The 20583-nt window shown below is 56.3% G+C and overlaps 1 protein-coding gene across 2 annotated transcripts in view; it reads right to left on the bottom strand.

Annotated features, from left to right (window-relative positions):
• The window catches only part of LOC138638946 (ribose-phosphate pyrophosphokinase 1), a 48815-nt gene extending 30970 nt beyond the window's left edge, over window positions 1-17845 (bottom strand). Inside the window, exons 1-3 of one of the 2 annotated variants that reach the window (XM_069728706.1) lie at window positions 17643-17845; window positions 3302-3485; window positions 5-103 (exon numbers count right to left, since the gene is read on the bottom strand). In XM_069728706.1, coding sequence (XP_069584807.1) covers window positions 5-103; window positions 3302-3485; window positions 17643-17764 — 405 coding nt within the window. In that variant the 5' untranslated portion in view covers window positions 17765-17845. The remainder of the gene's footprint in view (window positions 1-4; window positions 104-3301; window positions 3486-17642) is intronic. The other variant, XM_069728705.1, reaches the window with a different exon arrangement.
• Window positions 17846-20583: the final 2738 nt, after the last annotated feature.

Below are 20583 nucleotides of genomic sequence, written 5' to 3'. Positions count from 1 at the left end.
ATACCTGGATCTGGGAAGCGTGAAGGTCCATGGTGATGATGTGGTCAGCGCCCGCCACGGACAGCATATTGGCGACAAGCTTAGCAGAGATTGGCGCTCGTGACTGGAAGAAATCAAGAGGTGAAGACAATCGCACCTTCCACCACGGCACAGTCCAGTCATTATCTTACACAGGTGCAGCAGACAAAGCCGCCACGTTACTTACTGAAAATAGATCAATTACATGCAGATAGTACAGTTGTAGTTGTGACGGTCGGGCCCTAACACTACAGTGTGCAGGCGGCCCTACCTCATCCCTAACACTACAGTGTGCAGCCCTACCTCATCCCTAACACTACAGTGTGCAGGCGGCCCGACCTCATCCCTAACACTACAGTGTGCAGGCGGCCCTACCTCATCCCTAACACTACAGTGTGCAGCCCTACCTCATCCCTAACACTACAGTGTGCAGGCAGCCCTACCTCATCCCTAACACTACAGTGTGCAGCCCTACCTCATCCCTAACACTACAGTGTGCAGGCGGCCCAACCTCATCCCTAACACTACAGTGTGCAGCCCTACCTCATCCCTAACACTACAGTGTGCAGGCGGCCCAACCTCATCCCTAACACTACAGTGTGCAGCCCTACCTCATCCCTAACACTACAGTGTGCAGGCGGCCCTACCTCATCCCTAACACTACAGTGTGCAGGCCTACCTCATCCCTAACACTACAGTGTGCAGGCGGCCCGACCTCATCCCTAACACTACAGTGTGCAGGCGGCCCTACCTCATCCCTAACACTACAGTGTGCAGGCGGCCCTACCTCATCCCTAACACTACAGTGTGCAGGCGGCCTGACCTCATCCCTAACACTACAGTGTGCAGGCGGCCCTACCTCATCCCTAACACTACAGTGTGCAGGCGGCCTGACCTCATCCCTAACACTACAGTGCGCAGGCCTACCTCATCCCTAACACTACAGTGTGCAGGCGGCCCTACCTCATCCCTAACACTACAGTGTGCAGCCCTACCTCATCCCTAACACTACAGTGTGCAGGCGGCCCGACCTCATCCCTAACACTACAGTGTGCAGCCCTACCTCATCCCTAACACTACAGTGTGCAGGCGGCCCTACCTCATCCCTAACACTACAGTGTGCAGGCGGCCCGACCTCATCCCTAACACTACAGTGTGCAGGCGGCCCGACCTCATCCCTAACACTACAGTGTGCAGGCGGCCCTACCTCATCCCTAACACTACAGTGTGCAGGCGGCCCTACCTCATCCCTAACACTACAGTGTGCAGGCGGCCCTACCTCATCCCTAACACTACAGTGTGCAGGCGGCCCTACCTCATCCCTAACACTACAGTGTGCAGGCGGCCCGACCTCATCCCTAACACTACAGTGTGCAGCCCTACCTCATCCCTAACACTACAGTGTGCAGCCCTACCTCATCCCTAACACTACAGTGTGCAGGCGGCCCTACCTCATCCCTAACACTACAGTGTGCAGGCGGCCCGACCTCATCCCTAACACTACAGTGTGCAGGCGGCCCGACCTCATCCCTAACACTACAGTGTGCAGGCGGCCCTACCTCATCCCTAACACTACAGTGTGCAGGCGGCCCTACCTCATCCCTAACACTACAGTGTGCAGGCGGCCCTACCTCATCCCTAACACTACAGTGTGCAGGCGGCCCTACCTCATCCCTAACACTACAGTGTGCAGGCGGCCTGACCTCATCCCTAACACTACAGTGTGCAGGCGGCCCTACCTCATCCCTAACACTACAGTGTGCAGGCGGCCTGACCTCATCCCTAACACTACAGTGCGCAGGCCTACCTCATCCCTAACACTACAGTGTGCAGGCGGCCCTACCTCATCCCTAACACTACAGTGTGCAGGCGGTCCTACCTCATCCCTAACACTACAGTGTGCAGGCGGCCCTACCTCACCCCTAACACTACAGTGTGCAGGCGGCCCTACCTCATCCCTAACACTACAGTGTGCAGGCGGCCCTACCTCATCCCTAACACTACAGTGTGCAGGCGGCCCGACCTCATCCCTAACACTACAGTGTGCAGGCGGCCCGACCTCATCCCTAACACTACAGTGAGCAGGCGGCCCGACCTCATCCCTAACACTACAGTGTGCAGGCGGCCCTACCTCATCCCTAACACTACAGTGTGCAGGCGGCCCTACCTCATCCCTAACACTAGTGTGCAGGCGGCCCTACCTCATCCCTAACACTACAGTGTGCAGGCGGCCCTACCTCATCCCTAACACTACAGTGTGCAGGCGGCCTGACCTCATCCCTAACACTACAGTGCGCAGGCCTACCTCATCCCTAACACTACAGTGTGCAGGCGGCCTGACCTCATCCCTAACACTACAGTGTGCAGGCGGCCCTACCTCATCCCTAACACTACAGTGTGCAGTCCTACCTCATCCCTAACACTACAGTGTGCAGGCAGCCCTACCTCATCCCTAACACTACAGTGTGCAGGCGGCCCTACCTCATCCCTAACACTACAGTGTGCAGGCAGCCCTACCTCATCCCTAACACTACAGTGTGCAGCCCTACCTCACCCCTAACACTACAGTGTGCAGGCGGCCTGACCTCATCCCTAACACTACAGTGTGCAGGCGGCCTGACCTCACCCCTAACACTACAGTGTGCAGGCGGCCCGACCTCATCCCTAACACTACAGTGTGCAGGCGGCCCTACCTCATCCCTAACACTACAGTGTGCAGGCGGCCTGACCTCACCCCTAACACTACAGTGTGCAGGCGGCCCGACCTCATCCCTAACACTACAGTGTGCAGGCGGCCCGACCTCATCCATCTTATCATAGCGTGCATATGGGAAATGGGATGACGTGACAGGCGGCCATACCTTATCCTGGCGTGCATATGGAAAGCATGGGATGACGGCGGTGACTCGACAGGCGGCCTTACCTTATCATGGCGTGCATATGGAAACTATGGGATGACTGGTGACGTGACAGGCGGCCTTACCTTATCATGGCGTGCATATGGAAACTATGGGATGACTGGTGACGTGACAGGCGGCCTTACCTTATCATGGCGTGCATATGGAAACTATGGGATGACTGGTGACGTGACAGGCGGCCTTACCTTATCATGGCGTGCATATGGAAACTATGGGATGACTGGTGACGTGACAGGCGGCCTTACCTTATCATGGCGTGCATATGGAAACTATGGGATGACTGGTGACGTGACAGGCGGCCTTACCTTATCATGGCGTGCATATGGAAACTATGGGATGACTGGTGACGTGACAGGCGGCCTTACCTTATCCTTCTTATCCTGGCGTGCATATGGAAAGCATGGGATGACGGCGGTGACTCGACAGGCGGATGCGATCTTGCAGGCGTTTATCATGATCAGAAGTTCCATTAAGTTGTCATTTATCTCCCCGCAGCCGCTCTGGACAATATAGACGTCCTCTCCTCGCACGCTCTCCCCAATCTCAACACTGCAAAGAAAAAGATTGATGCATTAGTGCGAAAAACACAGTCTGGCCTTTATTAGCAGTGAATCACAGACGGACTCCTCAATCATCCTGACTCCGACTCCACAGCCCCGGTCACTACTGAGACTGTATATAAAGTGCAGCAGTTCCATCTCCACTCACAGCCCAGATTGTGAGATCAGGAGCAGAACAGACATTTCAGAACTTATCCATATTACTATGGAAACCTTTACAGCACATCCTGCCTTGTACTACAGCACCCAATGTGTTATAGAGGTTAGGAGTCGGAGTTGATTCATTTTACACCGACTCCACCAAAATGGACGCCACTTTAAACTCCATGACTCCAACTCTACAGCCCTGATTAATACTTTATCTTTAATGATCTCAACATGCTGCCACTGAAGGGCCAAAAGGCGACTGTGCGTGACCGCCTGGTGGCCCAGCGACGACTACACCGTCTCACGGTACTCAACTAAAAATGACCCAATCTGATCGGGTCCCTGTTTATTCGGCAAGATATAGCGCTCACTGAATAAGCTGCAGAGGGAACCCGGATACATGGAGCGCGCCGGCGGATCAGCCTCTATATACAGGTATTGTACCTGTCACAAAGCCGCGACACATACAGCTGTGGAGGAGAACAGCCGATCAGCCTCTATATACATGTATTGTACCTGTCACACAGCAGAGACACATACAGCTGTGGAGGAGAACAGCCGATCAGCCTCTATATACAGGTATTGTACCTGTCACACAGCAGAGACACATACAGCTGTGGAGGAGAACAGCGGATCAGCCTCTATATACAGGTATTGTACCTGTCACACAGCAGAGACACATACAGCTGTGGAGGAGAACAGCGGATCAGCCTCTATATACAGGTATTGTACCTGTCACACAGCAGAGACACATACAGCTGTGGAGGAGGAGAACAGCCGATCAGCCTCTATATACAGGTATTGTACCTGTCACACAGCAGAGACACATACAGCTGTGGAGGAGAACAGCGGATCAGCCTCTATATACAGGTATTGTACCTGTCACACAGCAGAGACACATACAGCTGTGGAGGAGAACAGCGGATCAGCCTCTATATACAGGTATTGTACCTGTCACACAGCAGAGACACATACAGCTGTGGAGGAGAACAGCGGATCAGCCTCTATATACAGGTATTGTACCTGTCACACAGCAGAGACACATACAGCTGAGGAGGAGAACAGCCGATCAGCCTCTATATACAGGTATTGTACCTGTCACACAGCAGAGACACATACAGCTGTGGAGGAGAACAGCGGATCAGCCTCTATATACAGGTATTGTACCTGTCACACAGCAGAGACACATACAGCTGTGGAGGAGAACAGCCGATCAGCCTCTATATACAGGTATTGTACCTGTCACAAAGCCGCGACACATACAGCCGTGGAGGAGAACAGCCTCTATATACATGTATTGTACCTGTCACACAGCAGAGACACATACAGCCGTGGAGGAGAACAGCCGATCAGCCTCTATATACAGGTATTGTACCTGTCACACAGCAGAGACACATACAGCTGTGGAGGAGAACAGCGGATCAGCCTCTATATACAGGTATTGTACCTGTCACACAGCAGAGACACATACAGCTGTGGAGGAGAACAGCCGATCAGCCTCTATATACAGGTATTGTACCTGTCACAAAGCCGCGACACATACAGCCGTGGAGGAGAACAGCCTCTATATACATGTATTGTACCTGTCACACAGCAGAGACACATACAGCCGTGGAGGAGAACAGCCGATCAGCCTCTATATACAGGTATTGTACCTGTCACACAGCAGAGACACATACAGCCGTGGAGGAGAACAGCCGATCAGCCTCTATATACAGGTATTGTACCTGTCACAAAGCCGCGACACATACAGCCGTGGGGGAGAACAGCCGATCAGCCTCTATATACAGGTATTGTACCTGTCACACAGCAGAGACACATACAGCCGTGGAGGAGAACAGCCGATCAGCCTCTATATACAGGTATTGTACCTGTCACAAAGCCGCGACACATACAGCCGTGGAGGAGAACAGCCGATCAGCCTCTATATACATGTATTGTGTGTCACACAGCAGAGACACATACAGCCGTGGAGGAGAACAGCCGATCAGCCTCTATATACATGTATTGTGTGTCACACAGCAGAGACACATACAGCTGTGGAGGAGAACAGCCGATCAGCCTCTATATACATGTATTGTACCTGTCACACAGCAGAGACATATACAGCTGTGGAGGAGAACAGCCGATCAGCCTCTATATACATGTATTGTACCTGTCACACAGCAGAGACACATACAGCCGTGGAGGAGAACAGCCGATCAGCCTCTATATACAGGTATTGTACCTGTCACACAGCAGAGACACATACAGCTGTGGAGGAGAACAGCCGATCAGCCTCTATATACAGGTATTGTACCTGTCACACAGCAGAGACACATACAGCTGAGGAGGAGAACAGCCGATCAGCCTCTATATACAGGTATTGTACCTGTCACACAGCAGAGACACATACAGCTGTGGAGGAGAACAGCCGATCAGCCTCTATATACATGTATTGTACCTGTCACACAGCAGAGACACATACAGCTGTGGAGGAGAACAGCCGATCAGCCTCTATATACAGGTATTGTACCTGTCACACAGCAGAGACACATACAGCCGTGGAGGAGAACAGCCGATCAGCCTCTATATACATGTATTGTACCTGTCACACAGCAGAGACACATACAGCTGTGGAGGAGAACAGCCGATCAGCCTCTATATACAGGTATTGTACCTGTCACACAGCAGAGACACATACAGCCGTGGAGGAGAACAGCCGATCAGCCTCTATATACATGTATTGTACCTGTCACACAGCAGAGACACATACAGCTGTGGAGGAGAACAGCCGATCAGCCTCTATATACAGGTATTGTACCTGTCACACAGCAGAGACACATACAGCCGTGGAGGAGAACAGCCGATCAGCCTCTATATACAGGTATTGTACCTGTCACACAGCAGAGACACATACAGCTGTGGAGGAGAACAGCGGATCAGCCTCTATATACAGGTATTGTACCTGTCACACAGCAGAGACACATACAGCTGTGGAGGAGAACAGCGGATCAGCCTCTATATACAGGTATTGTACCTGTCACACAGCAGAGACACATACAGCTGTGGAGGAGGAGAACAGCCGATCAGCCTCTATATACATGTATTGTACCTGTCACACAGCAGAGACATATACAGCCGTGGAGGAGAACAGCCGATCAGCCTCTATATACAGGTACTGTACCTGTCACACAGCAGAGACACATACAGCTGTGGAGGAGAACAGCCGATCAGCCTCTATATACAGGTATTGTACCTGTCACACAGCAGAGACACATACAGCTGTGGAGGAGAACAGCGGATCAGCCTCTATATACAGGTATTGTACCTGTCACACAGCAGAGACACATACAGCTGTGGAGGAGAACAGCGGATCAGCCTCTATATACAGGTATTGTACCTGTCACACAGCAGAGACACATACAGCTGTGGAGGAGAACAGCGGATCAGCCTCTATATACAGGTATTGTACCTGTCACACAGCAGAGACACATACAGCTGTGGAGGAGAACAGCGGATCAGCCTCTATATACAGGTATTGTACCTGTCACACAGCAGAGACACATACAGCTGTGGAGGAGAACAGCGGATCAGCCTCTATATACAGGTATTGTACCTGTCACACAGCAGAGACACATACAGCTGAGGAGGAGAACAGCCGATCAGCCTCTATATACAGGTATTGTACCTGTCACACAGCAGAGACACATACAGCTGTGGAGGAGAACAGCGGATCAGCCTCTATATACAGGTATTGTACCTGTCACACAGCAGAGACACATACAGCTGTGGAGGAGAACAGCCGATCAGCCTCTATATACAGGTATTGTACCTGTCACACAGCAGAGACACATACAGCTGTGGAGGAGAACAGCGGATCAGCCTCTATATACAGGTATTGTACCTGTCACACAGCAGAGACACATACAGCTGTGGAGGAGAACAGCCGATCAGCCTCTATATACAGGTATTGTACCTGTCACAAAGCCGCGACACATACAGCCGTGGAGGAGAACAGCCTCTATATACATGTATTGTACCTGTCACACAGCAGAGACACATACAGCCGTGGAGGAGAACAGCCGATCAGCCTCTATATACAGGTATTGTACCTGTCACACAGCAGAGACACATACAGCCGTGGAGGAGAACAGCCGATCAGCCTCTATATACAGGTATTGTACCTGTCACAAAGCCGCGACACATACAGCCGTGGGGGAGAACAGCCGATCAGCCTCTATATACAGGTATTGTACCTGTCACAAAGCCGCGACACATACAGCCGTGGAGGAGAACAGCCTCTATATACATGTATTGTACCTGTCACACAGCAGAGACACATACAGCCGTGGAGGAGAACAGCCGATCAGCCTCTATATACAGGTATTGTACCTGTCACAAAGCCGCGACACATACAGCCGTGGAGGAGAACAGCCTCTATATACATGTATTGTACCTGTCACACAGCAGAGACACATACAGCTGTGGAGGAGAACAGCCGATCAGCCTCTATATACATGTATTGTGTGTCACACAGCAGAGACACATACAGCCGTGGAGGAGAACAGCCGATCAGCCTCTATATACATGTATTGTGTGTCACACAGCAGAGACACATACAGCTGTGGAGGAGAACAGCCGATCAGCCTCTATATACATGTATTGTGTGTCACACAGCAGAGACATATACAGCTGTGGAGGAGAACAGCCGATCAGCCTCTATATACAGGTATTGTACCTGTCACACAGCAGAGACACATACAGCCGTGGAGGAGAACAGCCGATCAGCCTCTATATACAGGTATTGTACCTGTCACACAGCAGAGACACATACAGCTGTGGGGGAGAACAGCCGATCAGCCTCTATATACATGTATTGTACCTGTCACACAGCAGAGACACATACAGCTGTGGAGGAGAACAGCCGATCAGCCTCTATATACATGTATTGTACCTGTCACACAGCAGAGACACATACAGCTGTGGAGGAGAACAGCCGATCAGCCTCTATATACAGGTATTGTACCTGTCACACAGCAGAGACACATACAGCTGTGGAGGAGAACAGCCGATCAGCCTCTATATACATGTATTGTGTGTCACACAGCAGAGACACATACAGCCGTGGAGGAGAACAGCCGATCAGCCTCTATATACAGGTATTGTACCTGTCACACAGCAGAGACACATACAGCCGTGGAGGAGAACAGCCGATCAGCCTCTATATACAGGTATTGTACCTGTCACACAGCAGAGACACATACAGCTGTTGAGGAGAACAGCCGATCAGCCTCTATATACATGTATTGTACCTGTCACACAGCAGAGACACATACAGCTGTGGAGGAGAACAGCCGATCAGCCTCTATATACATGTATTGTACCTGTCACACAGCAGAGACACATACAGCTGTGGAGGAGAACAGCCGATCAGCCTCTATATACAGGTATTGTACCTGTCACACAGCAGAGACACATACAGCTGTGGAGGAGAACAGCCGATCAGCCTCTATATACATGTATTGTGTGTCACACAGCAGAGACACATACAGCCGTGGAGGAGAACAGCCGATCAGCCTCTATATACATGTATTGTACCTGTCACACAGCAGAGACACATACAGCTGTGGAGGAGAACAGCCGATCAGCCTCTATATACATGTATTGTACCTGTCACACAGCAGAGACACATACAGCTGTGGAGGAGAACAGCCGATCAGCCTCTATATACATGTATTGTACCTGTCACACAGCAGAGACACATACAGCCGTGGAGGAGAACAGCCGATCAGCCTCTATATACATGTATTGTACCTGTCACACAGCAGAGACACATACAGCCGTGGAGGAGAACAGCCGATCAGCCTCTATATACATGTATTGTACCTGTCACACAGCAGAGACACATACAGCTGTGGGGGAGAACAGCCGATCAGCCTCTATATACAGGTATTGTACCTGTCACACAGCAGAGACACATACAGCCGTGGAGGAGAACAGCCGATCAGCCTCTATATACATGTATTGTGTCACACAGCAGAGACACATACAGCTGTGGAGGAGAACAGCCGATCAGCCTCTATATACAGGTATTGTACCTGTCACACAGCAGAGACACATACAGCTGTGGAGGAGAACAGCCGATCAGCCTCTATATACATGTATTGTGTCACACAGCAGAGACACATACAGCTGTGGAGGAGAACAGCCGATCAGCCTCTATATACATGTATTGTACCTGTCACACAGCAGAGACACATACAGCTGTGGAGGAGAACAGCCGATCAGCCTCTATATACATGTATTGTACCTGTCACACAGCAGAGACACATACAGCTGTGGAGGAGAACAGCCGATCAGCCTCTATATACATGTATTGTACCTGTCACACAGCAGAGACACATACAGCTGTGGGGGAGAACAGCCGATCAGCCTCTATATACAGGTATTGTACCTGTCACACAGCAGAGACACATACAGCTGTGGAGGAGAACAGCCGATCAGCCTCTATATACAGGTATTGTACCTGTCACACAGCAGAGACACATACAGCCGTGGAGGAGAACAGCCGATCAGCCTCTATATACATGTATTGTACCTGTCACAGCAGAGACACATACAGCTGTGGAGGAGAACAGCCGATCAGCCTCTATATACAGGTATTGTGTGTCACACAGCAGAGCACATACAGCTGTGGAGGAGAACAGCCGATCAGCCTCTATATACAGGTATTGTGTGTCACACAGCAGAGACACATACAGCTGTGGGGGAGAACAGCCGATCAGCCTCTATATACAGGTATTGTACCTGTCACACAGCAGAGACACATACAGCTGTGGAGGAGAACAGCCGATCAGCCTCTATATACAGGTATTGTGTGTCACACAGCAGAGACACATACAGCTGTGGGGGAGAACAGCCGATCAGCCTCTATATACAGGTATTGTGTGTCACACAGCAGAGCACATACAGCTGTGGAGGAGAACAGCCGATCAGCCTCTATATACAGGTATTGTGTGTCACACAGCAGAGACACATACAGCTGTGGAGGAGAACAGCCGATCAGCCTCTATATACATGTATTGTACCTGTCACACAGCAGAGACACATACAGCTGTGGAGGAGAACAGCCGATCAGCCTCTATATACATGTATTGTACCTGTCACACAGCAGAGACACATACAGCTGTGGAGGAGAACAGCCGATCAGCCTCTATATACAGGTATTGTGTGTCACACAGCAGAGACACATACAGCTGTGGGGGAGAACAGCCGATCAGCCTCTATATACAGGTATTGTGTGTCACACAGCAGAGCACATACAGCTGTGGAGGAGAACAGCCGATCAGCCTCTATATACAGGTATTGTACCTGTCACAGCAGAGACACATACAGCTGTGGAGGAGAACAGCGGATCAGCCTCTATATACATGTATTGTACCTGTCACACAGCAGAGACACATACAGCTGTGGAGGAGAACAGCCGATCAGCCTCTATATACAGGTATTGTGTGTCACACAGCAGAGACACATACAGCTGTGGAGGAGAACAGCCGATCAGCCTCTATATACATGTATTGTACCTGTCACACAGCAGAGACACATACAGCTGTGGAGGAGAACAGCCGATCAGCCTTTATATACAGGTATTGTGTGTCACACAGCAGAGACACATACAGCTGTGGAGGAGAACAGCCGATCAGCCTCTATATACAGGTATTGTACCTGTCACACAGCAGAGACACATACAGCTGTGGAGGAGAACAGCCGATCAGCCTCTATATACAGGTATTGTGTGTCACACAGCAGAGACACATACAGCTGTGGAGGAGAACAGCCGATCAGCCTCTATATACATGTATTGTGTGTCACACAGCAGAGACACATACAGCTGTGGAGGAGAACAGCCGATCAGCCTCTATATACATGTATTGTACCTGTCACACAGCAGAGACACATACAGCTGTGGAGGAGAACAGCCGATCAGCCTCTATATACAGGTATTGTGTGTCACACAGCAGAGACACATACAGCTGTGGGGGAGAACAGCCGATCAGCCTCTATATACAGGTATTGTGTGTCACACAGCAGAGCACATACAGCTGTGGAGGAGAACAGCCGATCAGCCTCTATATACATGTATTGTACCTGTCACACAGCAGAGACACATACAGCTGTGGAGGAGAACAGCCGATCAGCCTCTATATACAGGTATTGTGTGTCACACAGCAGAGACACATACAGCTGTGGAGGAGAACAGCCGATCAGCCTCTATATACAGGTATTGTACCTGTCACACAGCAGAGACACATACAGCTGTGGAGGAGAACAGCCGATCAGCCTCTATATACAGGTATTGTACCTGTCACACAGCAGAGACACATACAGCTGTGGAGGAGAACAGCCGATCAGCCTCTATATACAGGTATTGTGTGTCACACAGCAGAGACACATACAGCTGTGGAGGAGAACAGCCGATCAGCCTCTATATACAGGTATTGTACCTGTCACACAGCAGAGACACATACAGCTGTGGAGGAGAACAGCCGATCAGCCTCTATATACAGGTATTGTGTCACACAGCAGAGACACATACAGCTGTGGAGGAGAACAGCCGATCAGCCTCTATATACAGGTATTGTGTCACACAGCAGAGACACATACAGCTGTGGAGGAGAACAGCCGATCAGCCTCTATATACAGGTATTGTACCTGTCACACAGCAGAGACACATACAGCTGTGGAGGAGAACAGCCGATCAGCCTCTATATACATATATTGTGTGTCACACAGCAGAGACACATACAGCTGTGGAGGAGAACAGCCGATCAGCCTCTATATACATGTATTGTACCTGTCACACAGCAGAGACACATACAGCCGTGGAGGAGAACAGCCGATCAGCCTCTATATACAGGTATTGTACCTGTCACACAGCAGAGACACATACAGCTGTGGAGGAGAACAGCCGATCAGCCTCTATATACAGGTATTGTGCCTGTCACACAGCAGAGACACATACAGCTGTGGAGGAGAACAGCCGATCAGCCTCTATATACATATATTGTGTGTCACACAGCAGAGACACATACAGCTGTGGGGGAGAACAGCCGATCAGCCTCTATATACAGGTATTGTACCTGTCACACAGCAGAGACACATACAGCTGTGGAGGAGAACAGCCGATCAGCCTCTATATACATGTATTGTGCCTGTCACACAGCAGAGACACATACAGCTGTGGGGGAGAACAGCCGATCAGCCTCTATATACAGGTATTGTGTCAGTGGTGAGTGCCCCCCTGTACTGCCTGTTGGGGGGGCGGGGGGGGGCAGTGCTTTTCCCACCAGTGGTGAGTGGCCTCTGTGCTGCCTGTTGGGAGGGGGGGGCAGTGCTTTTCCCACCAGTGGTGAGTGCCCCCCTGTACTGCCTGTTGGGAGGGGGGGGCAGTGCTTTTCCCACCAGTGGTGAGTGCCCCCCTGTGCTGCCTGTTGAAGGGGGGGGGCAGTGCTTTTCCCGCCAGTGGTGAGTGCCCCCTGTGCTGCCTGTTGAGGGGGGGGGCAGTGCTTTTCCCACCAGTGGTGAGTGCCCCCCTGTACTGCCTGTTGGGGGGGGGGGGGGGGGGGCAGTGCTTTTCCCACCAGTGGCGAGTGCCCTCTGTGCTGCCTGTTGGGGGGGAGGGGGCAGTGCTTTTCCCGCTAGTGGTGAGTGCCCCCCTGTACTGCCTGTTGGGGGGGGGGGGGCAGTGCTTTTCCCACCAGTGGTGAGTGCCCCCTGTACTGCCTGTTGGGGGGGGGGGGGGGCAGTGCTTTTCCCACCAGTGGTGAGAGCCCTCTGTGCTGCCTGTTGGGGGGGGGGGGGGGGGCAGTGCTTTTCCCACCAGTTGTGAGTGCCCTCTGTGCTGCCTGATGGGGGGAGGGGGGGGGCAGTGCTTTTCCCACCAGTGGTGAGTGCCCCCTGTGCTGCCTGTTGGGGGGGGGGGGGGGGGGCAGTGCTTTTCCCACCAGTGGTGAGTGCCCCCCTGTACTGCCTGTTGGGGGGAGGGGGCAGAGTGCTTTTCCCACCAGTGGTGAGTGCCCCCCTGTGCTGCCTGTTGAAGGGGGGGGGCAGTGCTTTTCCCGCCAGTGGTGAGTGCCCCTGTGCTGCCTGTTGAGGGGGGGGCAGAGTGCTTTTCCCACCAGTGGTGAGTGCCCCCCTGTGCTGCCTGTTGAAGGGGGGGGCAGTGCTTTTCCCGCCAGTGGTGAGTGCCCCCTGTGCTGCCTGTTGAAGGGGGGGGCAGTGCTTTTCCCACCAGTGGTGAGTGCCCTCTGTGCTGCCTGATGGGGGGAGGGGGGGGCAGTGCTTTTCCCACCAGTGGTGAGTGCCCCCTGTGCTGCCTGTTGGGGGGGGGGGGGCAGTGCTTTTCCCACCAGTGGTGAGTGCCCCCCTGTACTGCCTGTTGGGGGGAGGGGGCAGAGTGCTTTCCCCACCAGTGGTGAGTGCCCCCCTGTGCTGCCTGTTGAAGGGGGGGGGCAGTGCTTTTCCCGCCAGTGGTGAGTGCCCCCTGTGCTGCCTGTTGAGGGGGGGGGGGCAGTGCTTTTCCCACCAGTGGTGAGTGCCCCCCTGTACTGCCTGTTGGGGGGGGGGGGGGGGGCAGTGCTTTTCCCACCAGTGGTGAGTGGCCTCTGTGCTGCCTGTTGGGGGGGGCAGTGCTTTTCCCACCAGTGGTGAGTGCCCCCCTGTACTGCCTGTTGGGGGGAGGGGGCAGAGTGCTTTTCCCACCAGTGGTGAGTGCCCTCTGTGCTGCCTGTTGGGGGGGAGGGGGCAGTGCTTTTCCCGCTAGTGGTGAGTGCCCCCCTGTACTGCCTGTTGGGGGGGGGGGGGCAGTGCTTTTCCCACCAGTGGTGAGTGCCCCCTGTACTGCCTGTTGGGGGGGGGGGGGGGGGGGGCAGTGCTTTTCCCACCAGTGGTGAGAGCCCTCTGTGCTGCTTGTTGGGAGGGGGGGCAGTGCTTTTCCCGCCAGTGGTGAGTGCCCCCTGTGCTGTCTGTTGGGGGGGGGGCAGTGCTTTTCCCGCCAGTGGTGAGTGCCCCCCTGTGCTGTCTGTTGGGGGGGGGGCAGTGCTTTTCCCACCAGTGGTGAGTGCCCCCTGTGCTGCCTGTTGGGAGGGGGGGGCAGTGCTTTTCCCACCAGTGGTGAGTGCCCCCCTGTGCTGCCTGTTGGGGGGGGGGGGCAGTGCTTTTCCCACCAGTGGTGAGTGCCCCCTGTTGGGAAGGGGGGCAGTGCTTTTCCCACCAGTGGTGAGTGCCCCCTGTGCTGCCTGTTGGGGGGGGGGGCAGTGCTTTTCCCGCCAGTGGTGAGTGCCCCCTGTGCTGCCTGTTGGGGGGGGGCAGTGCTTTTCCCGCCAGTGGTGAGTGCCCCCTGTGCCGCCTGTTGGGGGGGGGGGGCAGTGCTTTTCCCGCCAGTGGTGAGTGCCCCCCTGTGCTGTCTGTTGGGGGGGGGGCAGTGCTTTTCCCACCAGTGGTGAGTGCCCCCTGTGCTGCCTGTTGGGGGGGGGGGCAGTGCTTTTCCCGCCAGTGGTGAGTGCCCCCTGTGCTGCCTGTTGGGGGGGGGGGGGCAGTGCTTTTCCCACCAGTGGTGAGTGCCCCCTGTGCTGCCTGTTGGGGGGGGGGGGGCAGTGCTTTTCCCGCCAGTGGTGAGTGCCCCCTGTGCTGCCTGTTGGGGGGGGGGGGGCAGTGCTTTTCCCGCCAGTGGTGAGTGCCCCCCTGTGCTGCCTGTTGGGGGGGGGGGGGGCAGTGCTTTTCCCGCCAGTGGTGAGTGCCCCCTGTGCTGCCTGTTGGGGGGGGGGGGCAGTGCTTTTCCCGCCAGTGGTGAGTGCCCCCTGTGCTGCCTGTTGGGGGGGGGGGGCAGTGCTTTTCCCACCAGTGGTGAGTGCCCCCCTGTGCTGCCTGTTGGGGGGGGGGGGGGGCAGTGCTTTTCCCGCCAGTGGTGAGTGCCCCCCTGTGCTGCCTGTTGGGGGGGGGGCAGTGCTTTTCCCACCAGTGGTGAGTGCCCCCTGTGCTGCCTGTTGGGGGGGGGGGGGGCAGTGCTTTTCCCGCCAGTGGTGAGTGCCCCCCTGTGCTGCCTGTTGGGGGGGGGGGGCAGTGCTTTTCCCGCCAGTGGTGAGTGCCCCCTGTGCTGCCTGTTGGGGGGGGGGGGCAGTGCTTTTCCCGCCAGTGGTGAGTGCCCCCTGTGCTGCCTGTTGGGGGGGGGGGGGGGGGGCAGTGCTTTTCCCACCAGTGGTGAGTGCCCCCCTGTGCTGCCTGTTGGGGGGGGGGGGGGGGCAGTGCTTTTCCCGCCAGTGGTGAGTGCCCCCCTGTGCTGCCTGTTGGGGGGGGGGCAGTGCTTTTCCCACCAGTGGTGAGTGCCCCCTGTGCTGCCTGTTGGGGGGGGGGGGGCAGTGCTTTTCCCGCCAGTGGTGAGTGCCCCCCTGTGCTGTCTGTTGGGGGGGGGCAGTGCTTTTCCCACCAGTGGTGAGTGCCCCCCTGTGCTGCCTGTTGGGGGGGGGGGCAGTGCTTTTCCCGCCAGTGGTGAGTGCCCCCCTGTGCTGCCTGTTGGGGGGGGGGGGGGCAGTGCTTTTCCCACCAGTGGTGAGTGCCCCCCTGTGCTGCCTGTTGGGGGGGGGCAGTGCTTTTCCCGCCAGTGGTGAGTGCCCCCCTGTGCTGCCTGTTGGGGGGGGGCAGTGCTTTTCCCGCCAGTGGTGAGTGCCCCCCTGTGCTGTCTGTTGGGGGGGGCAGTGCTTTTCCCGCCAGTGGTGAGTGCCCCCCTGTGCTGTCTGTTGGGGGGGGCAGTGCTTTTCCCGCCAGTGGTGAGTGCCCCCCTGTGCTGCCTGTTGGGGGGGGGGGGGCAGTGCTTTTCCCACCAGTGGTGAGTGCCCCTTGTGCTGCCTGTTGGGGGGGGGGGCAGTGCTTTTCCCGCCAGTGGTGAGTGCCCCCCTGTGCTGCCTGTTGGGGGGGGGCAGTGCTTTTCCCGCCAGTGGTGAGTGCCCCCCTGTGCTGCCTGTTGGGGGGGGGCAGTGCTTTTCCCGCCAGTGGTGAGTGCCCCCCTGTGCTGTCTGTTGGGGGGGGCAGTGCTTTTCCCGCCAGTGGTGAGTGCCCCCCTGTGCTGCCTGTTGGGGGGGGGCAGTGCTTTTCCCGCCAGTGGTGAGTGCCCCCCTGTGCTGTCTGTTGGGGGGGGCAGTGCTTTTCCCGCCAGTGGTGAGTGCCCCCCTGTGCTGCCTGTTGGGGGGGGGGCAGTGCTTTTCCCACCAGTGGTGAGTGCCCCCCTGTGCTGCCTGTTGGGGGGGGGGGGGGCAGTGCTTTTCCTGCCAGTGGTGAGTGCCCCCCTGTGCTGTCTGTTGGGGGGGGGCAGTGCTTTTCCCACCAGTGGTGAGTGCCCCCCTGTGCTGCCTGTTGGGGGGGGGGGGGGCAGTGCTTTTCCCACCAGTGGTGAGTGCCCCCTGTGCTGCCTGTTGGGGGGGGGCAGTGCTTTTCCCGCCAGTGGTGAGTGCCCCCTGTGCTGCCTGTTGGGGGGAGGGGGCAGTGCTTTTCCCACCAGTGGTGAGTGCCCCCCTGTGCTGCCTGTTGGGGGGGGGCAGTGCTTTTCCCACCAGTGGTGAGTGCCCCCCTGTGCTGCCTGTTGGGGGGGGGGGCAGTGCTTTTCCCGCCAGTGGTGAGTGCCCCCTGTGCTGCCTGTTGGGGGGGGGCAGTGCTTTTCCCGCCAGTGGTGAGTGCCCCCCTGTGCTGTCTGTTGGGGGGGGGGCAGGACGCCATGTTTGCCCCCACACACCGCAGTGGCCTCGGAGGATGTAACGCGCACGTGTCTATGGTTGGGTGGCCGTTATCTACGGCGGTGCATGCCGGGACTGGGAGTCTCCTTGGCCACCTCCACATGTAGCCGGAGCTCAGTGAAACTACAAGTCCCATGAAGCAGTGCGGCCGCTCTCAGCGGCCAGTGCTGTGGGTCTCCCCGTGCCGCCCCGCCGGCCATCGTGCAGGCTCCGGCAGCTCTCCGCCATCTTACCACGTCTCCTGGTTGCTGAACTTCTTGGTGACCACTCGCCCCAGCTCCAGCCCCAGACGGTCCGCGATCTTCTGGGACAAGTCCTGGTGGGAGCTCCCGCTGAAGATCTTGATGTTGGGCATGATGCGCGCGGCTCCTCGGAGAGATGCGTCACTCACCGGAGAGCGTGAAACCGAGTACCTATGCCCCGCCTACTGCTACCGGCAGCCAATCAGAGCCAAGACAAGACACACCCCCGGCTAGTGGCGAGCTCACGATTGGATAGCTACTAAGTGACACTGCGTTCGCCATATTTAGTTCTGGTGTCACAGTCCCCGAGTCAGCACATGCGCAGACTGTAAAAATAGAAACGATGAGCGTGAGCGGACTCTGGAGGGAAGGACGGTGCGCGGAGAACGATGAGAGGACTCTGGAGGGAAGGACGGTGCGCGGAGAACGATGAGCGAACTCTGGAGGGAAGGACGGTGCTCGGAGAACGATGAGCGGACTCTGGAGGGAAGGACGGTGCGCTGAGAACGATGAGAGGACTCTGGAGGGAAGGACGGTGCTCGGAGAACGATGAGCGGACTCTGGAGGGGAGGACGGTGCGCGGAGAACGATGAGCGGACTCTGGAGGGAAGGACGGTGCGCGGAGAACGATGAGAGGACTCTGGAGGGAAGGACGGTGCGCGGAGAACGATGAGAGGACTCTGGAGGGAAGGACGGTGCGCGGAGAACGATGAGAGGACTCTGGAGGGAAGGACGGTGCGCGGAGAACGATGAGCGAACTCTGGAGGGAAGGACGGTGCTCGGAGAACGATGAGCGGACTCTGGAGGGAAGGACGGTGCGCTGAGAACGATGAGAGGACTCTGGAGGGAAGGACGGTGCTCGGAGAACGATGAGAGGACTCTGGAGGGAAGGACGGTGCTCGGAGAACGATGAGAGGACTCTGGAGGGAAGGACGGTGCTCGGAGAACGATGAGAGGACTCTGGAGGGAAGGACGGTGCGCGGAGAACGATGAGCGGACTCTGGAGGGAAGGACGGTGCGCGGAGAACGATGAGAGGACTCTGGAGGGGAGGACGGTGCGCGGAGAACGATGAGAGGACTCTGGAGGGAAGGACGGTGCGCGGAGAACGATGAGCGGACTCTGGAGGGAAGGACGGTGCGCGGAGAACGATGAGCGGACTCTGGAGGGAAGGACGGTGCGCTGAGAACGATGAGAGGACTCTGGAGGGAAGGACGGTGCTCGGAGAACGATGAGAGGACTCTGGAGGGAAGGACGGTGCGCGGAGAACGATGAGAGGACTCTGGAGGGAAGGACGGTGCTCGGAGAACGATGAGAGGACTCTGGAGGGAAGGACGGTGCGCGGAGAACGATGAGAGGACTCTGGAGGGAAGGACGGTGCGCGGAGAACGATGAGAGGACTCTGGAGGGAAGGACGGTGCTCGGAGAACGATGAGAGGACTCTGGAGGGAAGGACGGTGCGCGGAGAACGATGAGAGGACTCTGGAGGGAAGGACGGTGCGCGGAGAACGATGAGAGGACTCTGGAGGGAAGGACGGTGCGCGGAGAACGATGAGAGGACTCTGGAGGGAAGGACGGTGCGCGGAGAACGATGAGAGGACTCTGGAGGGGAGGACGGTGCGCGGAGAACGATGAGAGGACTCTGGAGGGAAGGACGGTGCGCGGAGAACGATGAGCGGACTCTGGAGGGAAGGACGGTGCGCGGAGAACGATGAGCGGACTCTGGAGGGAAGGACGGTGCGCGGAGAACGATGAGAGGACTCTGGAGGGAAGGACGGTGCGCGGAGAACGATGAGAGGACTCTGGAGGGGAGGACGGTGCGCGGAGAACGATGAGAGGACTCTGGAGGGAAGGACGGTGCGCGGAGAACGATGAGAGGACTCTGGAGGGAAGGACGGTGCGCGGAGAACGATGAGCGGACTCTGGAGGGAAGGACGGTGCGCGGAGAACGATGAGCGGACTCTGGAGGGAAGGACGGTGCGCGGAGAACGATGAGAGGACTCTGGAGGGAAGGACGGTGCGCGGAGAACGATGAGAGGACTCTGGAGGGAAGGACGGTGCGCGGAGAACGATGAGCGGACTCTGGAGGGAAGGACGGTGCGCGGAGAACGATGAGCGGACTCTGGAGGGAAGGACGGTGCGCGGAGAACGATGAGCGGACTCTAGAGGGAAGGACGGTGCGCGGAGAACGATGAGAGGACTCTGGAGGGAAGGACGGTGCGCGGAGAACGATGAGCGGACTCTGGAGGGAAGGACGGTGCGCGGAGAACGATGAGCGGACTCTAGAGGGAAGGGCGGTGCGCGGAGAACGATGAGAGGACTCTGGAGGGAAGGACAGTGCGCGGACAACGATGAGAGGACTCTAGAGGGAAGGACGGTGCGCGGAGAACGATGAGAGGACTCTGGAGGGAAGGACGGTGCGCGGAGAACGATGAGAGGACTCTAGAGGGAAGGACGGTGCGCGGAGAACGATGAGCGGACTCTGGAGGGAAGGACGGTGCGCGGAGAACGATGAGAGGACTCTGGAGGGAAGGACGGTGCGCGGAGAACGATGAGAGGACTCTGGAGGGGAGGACGGTGCGCGGAGAACGATGAGAGGACTCTGGAGGGAAGGACGGTGCGCGGAGAACGATGAGAGGACTCTGGAGGGAAGGACGGTGCGCGGAGAACGATGAGAGGACTCTGGAGGGAAGGACAGTGCGCGGAGAACGATGAGAGGACTCTGGAGGGAAGGACGGTGCGCGGAGAACGATGAGAGGACTCTGGAGGGAAGGACGGTGCGCGGAGAACGATGAGAGGACTCTGGAGGGAAGGACGGTGCGCGGAGAACGATGAGCGGACTCTGGAGGGAAGGACGGTGCGCGGAGAACGATGAGCGGACTCTAGAGGGAAGGACGGTGCGCGGAGAACGATGAGAGGACTCTGGAGGGAAGG

Source organism: Ranitomeya imitator, chromosome 5 (genome assembly GCF_032444005.1).
Source record: "Ranitomeya imitator isolate aRanImi1 chromosome 5, aRanImi1.pri, whole genome shotgun sequence".
In the NCBI taxonomy this organism is placed as follows: domain Eukaryota; kingdom Metazoa; phylum Chordata; class Amphibia; order Anura; family Dendrobatidae; genus Ranitomeya; species Ranitomeya imitator.
The sequence above is the reverse complement of the archived record's forward strand: the minus strand, read 5'-3'. Positions and strand labels throughout refer to the sequence as shown.